General features: G+C 27.7%; 1 protein-coding gene across 1 annotated transcript in view; it reads left to right on the top strand.

Moving 5' to 3' along the window:
• The window catches only part of LOC107457390 (uncharacterized), a 149,541-nt gene that overhangs the window by 116,982 nt on the left and 18,197 nt on the right, over nt 1-14,362 (top strand). Inside the window, exons 5-6 of the mRNA XM_043044922.3 lie at nt 266-400; nt 4,488-4,637. Coding sequence (XP_042900856.1) covers nt 266-400; nt 4,488-4,637 — 285 coding nt within the window. The remainder of the gene's footprint in view (nt 1-265; nt 401-4,487; nt 4,638-14,362) is intronic.

The raw sequence follows: 14,362 nt of genomic DNA on the forward strand, positions 1-14,362 counted from the left end.
TAAGATGGGATTTAAATAGAGTTAGAAGTATCATGAGATCCCCTCTTCGAATTGCGATTTGTTTTGTTTCCAAAGCAAAGCACATCTCTGGCAGGAGGAGTTCTTTGGTTGGGGAGACAGTACTTCAACTGAATCTCGTTGCTAATACAAACTATATAGTGATACTCAAATGTTTCAGTCATTTTTTTTAAGAATGGAATAACAGTTTTTCTTATGTCAGTCTTTCTTATGTCAGTTTTCTTAATTCAGTCTTTCTTTATTTCAGCGTCACTCCTAGGTTACAGTTGTGCTGTAGACCAGCAATGTCAAATTAAAGTGAAAAATAGTGAGTGTAGCAATCACAAGCTGTGCCAGTGCAAAGAAAATTTCATGCCGCTGCGGAAAGATAAATGTCTACCTCGTAAGTATAATGGAATTACGTGTATTAATTAAACAATCTCGAGAAAGTAAAGCGGTAAGATGCTACTCGATTAAAAACTTCCATTCGCTTCAAAAATATACAAATTGGAAATTACTGTCCGACATGTTTCAAGCGATTAAAAATAGGCGCCTTCTTTCAAGATTTGCGCGATGTGAATGAGAAGAAACAAAAGTTATTTGAAATATAAAACGTAAAGTTGTCAACGAAAAATGGAAAAATAAAGGTGAGAAACAAAACTAGAAAAATCGCAGTGGGCGAAAGAGAAATGAAGATTAAAAAAAATGAATAAATAAAAAATAGTACAAGGCCGAGAGGGGCAAAAGAGAGTAAAATGCATTTCCACGCACTATGGAGAGGTAGTGAGCGCGGTAGACAGAAGTGGCATATTTTTAAAGCTATGGGAGTTTTTAATCAAGGAATTAAGTGTATTCAAATAAAAATTGCATGCTATGTAGAAATTCGTCGCGGCAGTTACTTTTATGTAACTTATTGAGATTAATACAATCCAAAGCAATGTCTAACAATATTTTTAAACAAAAAAAAGTTTTTCTGTTTATTATTATTTATGTTATCTTTTAAATTCTACTCTCGAAAGAGGGTTCAAAGTAAGATGAGTTTAAGTTAATGTTTGGAGAACCTTTTCAATTAACGTAAACAAACAATTACATTTTCCTTCTTCAATTTTTATTACTGGCAGTTTTAAATTCCACGTTTACAGAAGAGTTCAAAATAGAATCATTTTTGAGGGAATGAGGTTATTTAACTGATGAACTGAAATTAATAGTTATATTTTCCCTCTTTAATTTTTGCTTATGTTATCTTGAAGTTTGAAAATTTGCTTACAAAGGAGTGCTTTAAGTAGAGATGAGTTTAAATTGAGTTTTGGGGGAACGAGGCTATTCAACTCCGAATGATTTAAAATATACAAGTAATAATATTCCGTATTTTTGATTTTTATTCATGCTGTAGAGAAATGTTAAATTCTGCCCACCAAGGAGAGTTCAATGTCAATATGAGTTTAAACTGATTTTCGGGTGAAAAAGTCTGTTCAACCCTGAATCAAATAAAAATATTCTTCTTCTTTAATTTTTATCCAAGTGACTTAGAAATTTAAACTCTGCATAGAAAGAAAAAGCAAGCAATTGCTGATAAAATACACCAAAGCGGAGGTCTACTACTTTGGTACAGATAGAGAAAATAAACATTTGTATTGTTTATATTTCCTGGTTTAGAGGGAAACATTAAAAGAAAGTATATTTCTTCCATACCTTCTCTTTTTAATTATAATAGTTTATAAAGTATTGAATCTATTTATCAACCGTAATTCGAAATGCATACTTTTTAAGTAAAAAAAGGGGAATACATTTTTGTTGAGATCAAAATTTTTTAGACTTTCAATATTCTAGTTTTTGAAAAACATATAAAAAGATTTTGGTTTAAATAAAATATGACAAAAAAAAACTTTTTAAAAAAAATAAAAACAATCAAAATTATTATTTGCTATTAGTTTTTTTAATTTAATTTAGAGAAAGAACATATAAATAGCATTGCATGTTCTTTTAATTACCTATATACAGTTGTTATATAATATAACTGTAAAATATGTACTCTTATAATTTAGTGTGGATCATATATTCAGTTTAATTAGTAAAAAAATATTTTGTTGAATTGAATATGTTTTTATCAATTAAAATAAGTTCAATCTTTTAGCAACTAATTTAATCATAGTTAATAAAATAATGGTTTCAATGGCAATAAAAAAAATTATGCAGACTTTGAATGTATGCATTTTCTTATAGAAATGATAGAACAAGAATTTCAAAAATACCGTTTAATCAGTATGAAAAATGTTTTAAATGTCACCTGTTGTCACTAAGAATTTAATAATTCTTACAAATAGTCCACCGCTTTTGCCTGGAGGTTACTAAATAGTTAGAAACTCGAAATAAAAAAGAATAGATTAGTGTAACTAAAGATAGAAGAATCGTCAACTTGTCAAAATCCTTTTCAACCGAGAAAATATTTTCAACGGAGAGTGCGTTCATAAAGTGGGCCACACAAGGCACAGTGTTTTATTGATGTACAGTATTTTTTGCAAAGAATTAAGCTTGAGTAATGTAACTATAATCCCCTGAAAATGTAAAACATTGCCTCCGGACTAGTTTGAGGTAAAAGGACAATATTTAGTCATGATACATTCACTTGTACGAAAGACTTGTGCATCGTTTGTCAAATTATCTTTTGAAAATATTATCTAAAACTAAATAAAATTACAAATTTGTTTTTGGAATTGCGATGTTTCCAAAGAATTTAAATCTATTGTTTTTCTATCGGTAAATTTCTGTCTCTACCCTGTTAGAATTTTCATTTAGAAATCACGGTAAAATAACCGGCAGCTGCCTGTAATCTGATGTCCAGGCATGTTTATGTTTAGGAACATTTGTTTACCTTTACGGTTTTGAACCCTTTACAACTGGTCCGGTTAAAAAAAACTGCGATTACGAAATCAACTGTTTTGTAACCATTTACTACTAGCATGGTTTATAAACCATGAAAATAAAAAGTAAACAAACATTGGAACTCTGCGAGCTGCGCCAATTAGAAGTGAATTATAGTTTTGCGTTCTAATCGACAAGGGTCACCAATTGAAAAGTGCAGGAGACTGGAAACTCATCTTGTATTGAAGGAATGGAAGAAATATTGTTGTAATATAGCTGGGATTCGAACTCGCTGTTCAGCTGGTCATGAGATTGACCGATCAGCCCTCTACGTACCCAGCTGCTCGTAACGAAATGGCATTATAAGGTTGATTAAGTTGGTTTGGATAGAATGCTGGTTGTTTAACTGTATAACAAAAAAACAAACAAAAAAAAACAATAAACATTTTTATCACACGCTTGAATATTATCTTTTTTATGATTATTTAACTTTTTTAGTGGAATATGGTAAAATAAAAATTAAATAAATTACTATTTAACCATTTTTACCGAGAATTTTCTAACAGTGTATGAAGATTATCTTAATTGGGAAAAATATTAATTAGTTTAAATAATCAGTCTTAGCTCTTTTCTAGTACTTGTTTTTAATGTTTATGAATATTTATTTGGTTGTGTGACATAACATTTAACCATACCAACTGTAATTTAGTCTTATGAAATAATAGCTTATGATTTCGCTTTTTATATGCAATATCAGCTTGACCAGTTTGTAATTATATATTAAATTATATGCCCATATTTAAATTAGATTTTAATACATAGGCACATGAAAATAGCTTTTGTATTTCTAAAAATCGATACTTTACAACATTTCAATCTTTTTATTGGTGTAAATATTTTAAGATTCGGTCAATCATATTCAATTCTAATATGGTGTTCAATGTATGCCCAGTGTTGAAACTAGTTCCGAGACAGGAGCCATATAAAAATAGCTTCGATTACTATAAGCAAAACATTTAACAGCATTTCAATGTTTTCTCTCAGCAACAAATAATGGTAAATATAAACAAAGAGGCACTCATGTCCCATTACTAAGTCATAAATGTGTAAAGTTAAAACTAATTTTAAAACATATAACACATAAAGTTATTTTCTAAAATTATAAATATCCAAGCACTTTCATGTTATTAATTAAACTTTATACTATAGTAGAAAAAGTTTTTTTCGGGGGGGGGGGAATTCGACTGTTAACAAAACAATTGTGTAAAGTCCAACGATTAAACATACATCCCAATATTAAATGTTTTTCAGAACGCTATCATACGAAAAAAAACATATGGTTTTATAAAACTTATTCGTTAAAAAATAGTCAGAAAAAAGTGAGCATATTCGCATGTTTGCATATTTACTGGTAACGATCTTCCAAGTTAATTGACGTTAAACTATAATTGCTATTAGTGAATAAAGTTAATAACATTTTATATTATGTTATGTTATGTTATGTTATGTTATGTTATGTTATGTTATGTTATGTTATGTTATGTTACAAACATATGTTATTGCCTTTATACTTTTCAATTCATGCCTGCTTCTGATATTTGCTTATGTCACTTTTGTATTCTTTGCAGCTGCAAAAGTCCATGATTATTGTCTAAATGATCGCCAATGTCAAATGGCGGATAAACTTAGCTTTTGCAAATATATTATACCTAAAGTCTACGGTAAGTGTCACTGTCCTCTGGGAGCCATGATATCAGCCGATGGTCATTGTTATCCACGTAAGTAAAATTTTTATTTCTCGAAATATTAATTCCGTTTATTCATAGCAAAGTTCTAAAATAGTTCCATCCATCTGTAACATATATTGAAAAAAAACAATAATTATTAATTTAAATACTAATAATGATGATATATTTTCGAACAAAATCGCAATATATTCTGAATTTTACATATTTATGTTAATCTATACAGAAAAAGAACATTGAAGGATTTTTTATATTGAATAGAGTCGTTCAATTTGATTTTGGAAGCAGCGGACGGGAATGGCTATTTTATTAAACAGTTAACAGATTTTTTTTTTAAAAAAATTTAATTTGTAATTTTTTTAATTATATTTTACAGTTAAAGCCCCGAACTAAAATGGCTATTCTCTTAAACTTTTACGTAATTTTAATCAGCTTTTTTCTTAATTTGAAAATTTATTTTAGTTCTATTTTAACATGAAATCTCCGAACTAAAATGGCTATCTATCAAACTTTTAACATATCTTAATTAGATTTTTAATTATAAGTATTTTTTTAGTTTAATAACAGAAATATGATAAAAGTTTGGATAAAACAAACATTCAATAATTTATCTTATAATAAATTTTTAAACCCTAAAAACGTTATTTGCAGTTTTAATGAAACCTTAGTTATTTTTTGTTTAGTTCGAAAAAAAAGAGATTTCTTTCAGTCATTTAACTACTTTTCAATCATTCCTCCTGAGTTAAATCAGTTAAATTCGGAGAAAAATTTTGGTAAAATTATCATACTGCATGATACTGACATTTTTGGCAAAAGAAACCATAATTCTAGCAATAAAACCAAAATATATGATATTTAAATCATTCATTTGGTAATTTTTCCATTCGTATAGTAACGGTGTACCGGAAATTCTGGTTTTCAAAATCATAGTTCTTATTACTACATATTTAGTTACAAATTCAAAATTCAGAGATAAATTTTATGGAATAAATGGTTTTTATGACATGCTTTTAGGTATCATGATAAAATTCCCAAATTTTTTCATATTTACTAAATTTTTACACAGATTATAAAACAGTAATTGTATTGCTAATTTTACCAAACTCATAACCAAAAGGCTTCGGTTTAAAAAAAATTACCGTGCATTTTGGTGTACCCGTAGAGCCAGAAACACAACAAATTTTACTATACTCGCTTTTACCATGCTTTTTTCCTCAGTGCACGTAAAAATCATTTGAATACATTTGTTACACTGCAAATGATGTGTCTATAAAGTTGTTTTGAAATAAATTTGCTACAATGTTATACGACTGACACACAAATAAAGTAATTAATTAAACACAAAAGAAACACAACTTATTTCTCGAAAACACGTTTTCCCTTTAATTTCATTAAAACTCTATTTTTATTATTACATTTACCTAAAAAAGAACATTCTTAATTCCATTCTTGGATCAAAATAGAATGCTTTAAAAATTCTTCTTTTTGTTACCAAAATCAAAATAAAAGCATATAATCCTATTGCTCTAATTTGAGATTTGACATGGTCATTTTTTAACGTTGAATAACAGTAACAGAAAGGGGCTAAAATGAATTGAGAGTGAAGAGTTATTTGAAGAAATAATAATAAAAACTCTCAATAGGAGACAAATCTGTCAAAAGGAGAAATGTTCATTTTCGATTTTGTCAAACATTTGAGTTAGTGATTGACAGCGTAATTATTTTTCAAATTAAGTATAAAGAAAAACTATGAAGAAACATTCCTTTTGAGTGACTACAAGATTAGTCTTTATTTTGATTTCAATTTGTTTTTCATGCCTTTTGTTTCTTTATTTTTATAAAATATTCACCAAGTTTTTATCAATAAACATTAAATTATATTGACCGATATGACACAGTAACCAACATTGAAAATATAGAACTCTATTTTATTAAGTCACTGTGCCCATATTTTCGAAACAATCGAACTTACCAGCCTTTGAAATTATTATTTCAGTCTGCTGTTTATAAAGGTACCAGGTTAAATGGCTAATTTAAGTATCTTGAATATTTGTTTATTTATTGCAGAAGATGCATTTTCGCAGGAAGCAATTTAACTTGTTTATCAATTTGAACAAAGCGTTGCTTTTCCTATTAGCAAAATTTATTAAAAAATTTGTAAGCACAGTTAGGAAACTGTTAGAAAAACCGTTTAATAAATGCTTTCACCTAATGCGGTTAAACAACCAGAATTTTATCGCATTAACTAGACCCACCTAATGAAGTCACTTAGTTTCTTTCTGTGTACATACTGTAGCCGAGTGGGGTGATCTGTCTATATCATAACCGGCTGAATGGGGGTTCGAGTACCAACGTTGACACCACATAATGTTTCCTCCATTCTCATCAACACATGAAGTTTCCAGTGTCCAATGCTTGATCCCTTGCATTCTGGGTTATGTTCAAAATTACAAGGTTGCAAATTTAAATATTGATAGTCAGAATTGGATTAGTTTTTCAACTCCGGTTATAGAACAAAGTAAAAAATCTTTTGATTTTAAATGTTTTAATTATAACCAATTAACTAGATATTAAATAGCATTTGTGAGTCCAACAACAATAAGGGTTAGAAGTGAACTTACTTTGGTGAAAAACGGCAAAAACTTTTTGTATAAAAATATTTAATCTTTTGATTTTAAACGTTTTAGTTTTGACCCAAAATGCTCCCTCTCTCTCCTTTGTTATAAAATGTCACAATTTTAAAAAACTCTTCCCACCCCTCAAAACGCTACATCATTTATAAAAAATTCAGAAAAATTGTCCTCTGGGTCAATGTATTAAATCAGTTCAATGTATTAGTTATTTAAAGTAGCTTGAATCATAAATAGAATATTTTTCATTTGATACATTCATGTATCTTTTCAAAGCATTGACTTATCTACGAATTAACATTTCAAACCATTGATCAACCATCTACGGCAAATTGCATAACGAGTTGCAGTTACAAATAAAAATCTAAGTTTATTACACTCAATCGAACGAAAATTAGACATTCTAAAGCTAAAAGATTACCACTTTTCACACTTCTTATTATGTAATAGGTGCAATAAACCACAAAAAAAGGAGCAACGGCGAAGCATAAAATACCACCTTGTTATTAAGGATCATGATAAGATCCATCAAATCCTAGAACACTTCGAAATATAGATATGTAATTTAAATCCATTAATAACTATATTTATACACTTGGATTCAATTTTCATTTCAGCTATTTATCCATTTCCACTAACTATCACGATTCGTTGACAAGTGGAAAGAACCCAAAAATCCAATTCGTGAGATTATCATCTTGATATTGGCAGGAGTGTTTTTGTATTCAGATTTATATTTTTTAATAATTTATTCAAACGTTCTCCCATACCCTGAAGGCGGAAAGAAAATGGCGACGCTCAGAATTTTTATTCTTCATTTTATTCCAATTACACATTGAATAAAAGTTGGACACGTTTTATGGGCAAGAGTTTATGTTTTGCACAAAAAGAACAACAAAGTGGTTACAAATTGCCCATGCATCATATAGAATATAAAGTCCAAGAGATGTCTGCTTAATATGGTTGATGCGTGTCTTTTAATGGGCAACATAATCATTAAAGGAATACAAAAATTACATGGCAATTCTCATTAGGAAAGACATCATAATTTAGCTATTGAATTTAGGGTTATTTGGCTGTAATGGCTTTCGATCACCATTTTTTTTTTATTAATATGAATGAAGAAACATTCTTTCTCCTTTCGCAGTAATGAAAAAAAAAAATTCGGATAGTTCTTTTTTTACAGTTTGTTTTGTCTCAGTTGAATGTCATTGGTGTAGTAGACCAATTTTTTTCATGATTCATAAAATAAAGATTATTTTTCTTTAGGTGAATGATTTGATTTAAGTAATCAATCAAGATCCAGTTTTCTGCCCCTGAGTAAGCTTTAAATCCAGAAAGAACAATATGATTTGGATCAGTAGTGTAAAAATAAAATATTAAACTAATATAGAGATAATAAAACCCTACTCCTTATTAAAACTTTTGAAATTTTGTATTATTTTAATAGAATTATTCTTTTTAATTATTCTTAAAATAAGGAATAGTATTTTCTTACTAAAATAAGACTTCAAAACGGAAGAATGATTATGTAAAAGATATTTCTTTATTAGCAAAGTCTTCCATGAATAGAGAAAGCGTATTATTACAAAAAAGGGAATAAAACACAAAATAATGATATTATTATAAGAAATAAAAACAATACATATTTTGGCTTTTATGTAACTATTATAATATCATATCACTGTTTTACTAATATACTTAATAAATATCCACGGGAAACCAATTGCATCAATTTCTTTTTGATTTTGAAAGCATTAATTTCATATTAATATGTTTTGATAAAAGAAAAATTTGCTAAACGGACAAAATATATATAGCAAACATTTGATGGAATAATTTAGTTATTTAGAAATGTTATTACAAAAGTTTTATTGTTTTTCAACGATAATATTAATGATTAGGCATCAAAAAAATTAAAACATCAGACTTAAAATAAATATTTTGTAGAATATTAAACTTGGAATGCAAATTTTATTTCTATATTGTATTAATAAAGCAATCTTGTTTTGCAAGTAAATATTTTTAAAAAGAATTATTCAGAAAACTCTTAAAATTATTTAGTGACCAGATTTTTCATCCTTCTTTTAAGCTACGAACAATATTTTTTTTTTCAATTAAATGTATTATAAAAAAGAATTTTATGTAATCAATTTAAATTTATAATAAAAGTTTTTTTAAGTTTATAATTTTAACATCCACCTTAACTAAATCACATAAATGTAGTAATATTTAAATGAGACAAACTTTAACAAACCAAACTATGCTTTTTGCTTGCCAGCAATTAGGGTTAGGAGTTTAATTTTGGGGAAAACGGCACAAAATGTTACAACTTCTTCGAAAATTACGAAAAAATTTATTTATCGTTTTCTATTTATCTATGAATTCTTACCTCGATTAGCAAAAAATCTTCGACTACCTTTATAATAAGCTTTTTAATAATAACATTTTAAATGATTCGCGAATTAATGAGATATTTTAAACATTTAATGCTACTGAGAGATAATTTTCGTTATAGAAAATAAATAAATTAACTATTTTATCATTAAAGTTAAGATTATAATTTTTTTAATATGAAATACTTAGATTTCTGTAATTCGGGATAGCAACGAACTATAGGGGGCGTTGTATGAGAATTCCTGCGATTTCCATAAGAACAGTCAGAAGAAAATGGCGTCAGACTTTGCAAATGATAATGGTAGAACTAAATGCCTGATATTTTCAGGCTCTCGCTTGAGAGCATACCCAAGCGTTGCAATCACGAATTAACAATTTTATACTAAAAATTATGAACAGAAGAGTTTATAAAAATTCATCATTTTTAATAACAATATTAGTTAACAAACTATATTATTATGGATAAGTTCAAATTATTTAGAATTTGTAGATGTTAATGCACATTAAAAAAAATCTTAAGTTCAAGTTCATAAATATTTTTGATTAATTCAAGAGTTTATAAAAACATTTAAAATATTATTTAATTTCTAATTTATAATCTGATTATTGTCTTCCACTATAACACAAATTATTAATTTAATTTTTCCATTATTTTATTTAATAATTTAGTTTTAGAAAATTTAGTATTTAATTTTAGAAAGAAAAATACTTTATTGTTTAAAACTCAACGCATTATTTAACACAAGGTTAAAAACTTTACATTATTTCTTAAATATGCATTTTTGTTTAGTAGCATTTAACATCTGGTTACAGATTTTGATTTCATCTTAAATAAATATCGAGAAATTTAACGAAAACTATTTTTTCTGCCTTTGAGTCGACCAAACTGGAGCTTAAAAAAATCTCGTTAGAGTTTCAAAACAATTCACGGCTGATTTGTTTTGTTTAGAATGTTATGTGTGCTTCTTAATGAGAATTTTCCCAAGGAAACGTGTTTTTTCCTTGGCTAATTAAAGCTAGATTTGTCGCAACATCGATGTTGCGACATCAATGAACAGTTAGCTTAAATAATTGTTTTAACACGGCTGGCAACTCTTGTAATTGTAATATTCTAACTCTGGTTGCTAAGCAACCAAACGACTTTTCTTGTTATTAATGTTTTTTTACTTATCATCTGTGTATATTAGTGGAAATAAAAGAATACAATCGCTATGAAACAACTGACCAGGGTGAGGGGGTGTTGCGACATCAATGAACAGTTAGCTTAAATAATTGTTTTAACACGGCTGGCAACTCTTGTAATTGTAATATTCTAACTCTGGCTGGTTACTAGTCAACCAAACGACTTTTTCTTGTTATTAATGTTTTTTTGTTTATCGTCTGCGTATGTCAGTGAAAATAAAAGAACACAATCGCTGTAAAAGCTCACAAGATTAACCAGACAAGTACTTGAAATAAACTACTTTTGGATTATTAGACAATTAATTAGGAAGCCTTTCCAATTTGTTGAGATAGGCAAAATATTGTTCGAACGCATTCTTTTAATAAAATTCTAGCAAACTAAACAACTTATGGTCTACAGCTCAATGACTCGTTTTTTTTCTTCTTTTTTTTACTTTGTTTGAAAAAGTCAGGGTAGAAAACAATTTTCGTTATCGATTATACATAAATACGTAAAGTATCTTTGTTACATAGATTCTTCTTTTCAAGACTGCCATGATATTTTTTAAAGCAAAAGTAAAGTAAATTTTAAGTAAATTTTATAAATAGGAAACTAAAACTTTAAAGTAAATTTTATAAATAGGAAAACTTATTATAACTCAAAAAAAGCTCACTATGAAAGAAAATAATATATGGCTCTCTAAATAATGTAATTTTAAATGCGTGTTTGATTCAAATTTAAAGTCAACTGGTTTAGTTATGAGATCAACCATCTTGAAAAATGAAACTTAGCGAAAAGCGATCCAGTACTGGGAGTAGTTAGATATTTTTCTTGCCCTTGAAACTTTGAGTACATAATTTCAAGTATTAAGTCACATTTTAACCTAACTTTATTAACTTTTTTAAAAATATCTTACGTTAGCCTTACTGCTTAAGTTAATTGGATGAAAATAGTAAAAGTATTTAAAAAAACACTCAGCTTTGAGAAAACGCCGTTTAAAATTTGCGAAGGCCTCTCTATAAAATCCATCTGTGTTTTAGATGTATGTTAATAAGTTATTAAATACATATCTGCTTCAATGTAATGTAATGTTCATTATTTATTAAAAATATTTGTGCTTCAATACGATGTACGCTTTATGTCCCACAGTTAATAAAATTATTTGTTTTTCAATGCGATATACGCTGTATATTCATTAATTATTAAATACATCTATGCTTTAGTGCGATGCTTTGCGCTCGGCGTTCTCGAATATTGACTTTGTCAAACTATGTAAAAAAGAAATGATTAAAAAAAGCTCTTTATTTTAAATGTTCACGCAAGAATACAATTAATAAAAAAAAATTATTAATTAATTTGAATCACCAGTTAGTAATTAAAATATTTTTAAATGGAAATAGTTAAAATATTCAATTCAGATGTTATTGTCTATCCTTAATACCTGTTTCGAAACAAATCATTTTAAAAATTAACTAGTGTGTCCTTGCTTTGCCGTTTCGTATGCAAGAAATTAAGCCTTAATAAAAAAATGACAAAGTTTATTCACGTATCGTTAAACTAAAAAATATACTTCTATTAAACAATGTAGCTCGAAGAGTGAAAGACATTTTCGCTATTGCTTAGCCACTTTTTGTACAAGAAACTCAGTCAAAATAAAATAGACAAAATTTATCCGCTTACTATTAAACTACAAAATATATTTGCATACCAAACAATGTAGCTTGAAAGGAAAATTACACTTTCTTTATCACTTAGCCTGGCTATGTAAAAGATATTTAGCCAAAATAAAATAGATAAAATGTATCCACTTATTGTTATTAGTATACAAAATATATTTGTATACAAAATAATGTAGCTCGAAGGGTAAATGACACTTTCGTTATTGTGTTTTGTAATATTAATCCTAAATAAAATAAACAAAATTTATCCACGTATTATTAAACTGCAAAATATTTTTGCATACAAAACAATGTATCTCGAAAGGAAAATAACACTTTCTTTATCACTTAGCCTGGCTGTGTTCAAGATGTTTAGCCAAAATAAAATAGTTAAAATTTATCCACGTATTATTATTAGTATACAAAATATATCTGTATACAAAACAATGTAGCTCGAAGGGTAAATGACACATCCGTTATTGATCAGCAGATTTATATACAAGGAATTTAGCCCAAATAAAATAGGCAAACAAAATTTATCCACCCATTATTAAGCTGAAAAATATATTCGTATACAAAACAATATAGCTCGAAGGGTAAATGTCATTTTTGTTATTGTTTAGACGTTTGTATACAAAATATTCACCCGAAATAAAGCAAATAAAATCTATTCAGGCATTATTATTACACAAAATATATTTGTATACAAAAAACAATATAGGTCGAAGGGCAACTGACACTTTCGTTATTGTGTTTTGTATACAAGATATTAATCCAAAATAAAATAAACGAAGTTTATCCACGTATTATTAAACTGCAAAATATATTTGTATACAAAGCAATGTAGCTCGAAGGGCGAATGACACTTACAAATTTTTTTCTCATAAATAACTTCTCGTTACTTTGAATGTTTTTGAAGAAAAAAAAATCACCATTCACCTGTTAGAGTAAACAAAAAAAAGTAATATTAAGTTCTGTGTATCAGCATCAACTAAACATAAATAGGAAGAAAATTTCAGATGTAACCAAAAAAACCAGACCACAATCCAATCGATAATCTATTTTTGATGAGATTTAAATTTATAGAAGATTTTTTTCATCCAAGGAATCTTAAGGAAAAACAAATGTCTTCCGCCTCACTAGTTAATGCAGAACATTAATGGGTGAAGAACAATAACTCCTTAAGATCTTCTTCCTTGACATTTCTCAACATGCCTTCTCATGATAATGGATTTAACGAATAGATAATGTTGATTGAAATTTAATGGGTGCTTCAACCAAGTTCCCTTTTCAATTAAACGCACCATCGACTTAGAAATTTTTTTTCCCCTTTCTTAAACCATCTATGCAATAAAATAGCATATTTTTCTCTGCGTGAGACACGATTTATAAGAGAGTTGTTATTAATAAAGTGGTTTCGCTTTGCTGAACAACCGTATATAACTAAATTACTTTTTTTTTCTAAGTCTGAAAATTTCGAGAACTGTTTCGAGATCTAGCATTGGTAGAAAGTTATCCATTTCTGTCTGTGCTCAGCTAGGAAAAAAATAATAAAGGTAAACACTGAAGATTGAAAAGTAAACAAATTAAGTAAACATCTTTTAATGTTAGCCAAGTGAAAATAGGTATACAAGTTATAATACAACAACTAAATGCCACAGATTACCATGTATTTATTCAGCTTAAAATAAATATTTAACTAACATAGTTTATAGTCTAGGAATGAAATCCAGAAATTTAAAATGATTGAAAAAATACTACATTTCAGCATTAAAATAATCTGAAAAAAATGGCTTTGAAAATGCTATACGTTAAAAAAAATTCTCGCTTAGTATTATATGAAATAATAAAACAAAATATGGATTACAGATGTTTTTAATATTTTTTGTTAAGTGTTCTTGACCCTTAAAT

This window comes from Parasteatoda tepidariorum, chromosome 9, assembly GCF_982258835.1.
Source record: "Parasteatoda tepidariorum strain Cologne lab strain chromosome 9, Ptep-v5.0, whole genome shotgun sequence".
In the NCBI taxonomy this organism is placed as follows: Eukaryota; Metazoa; Arthropoda; class Arachnida; order Araneae; family Theridiidae; genus Parasteatoda; species Parasteatoda tepidariorum.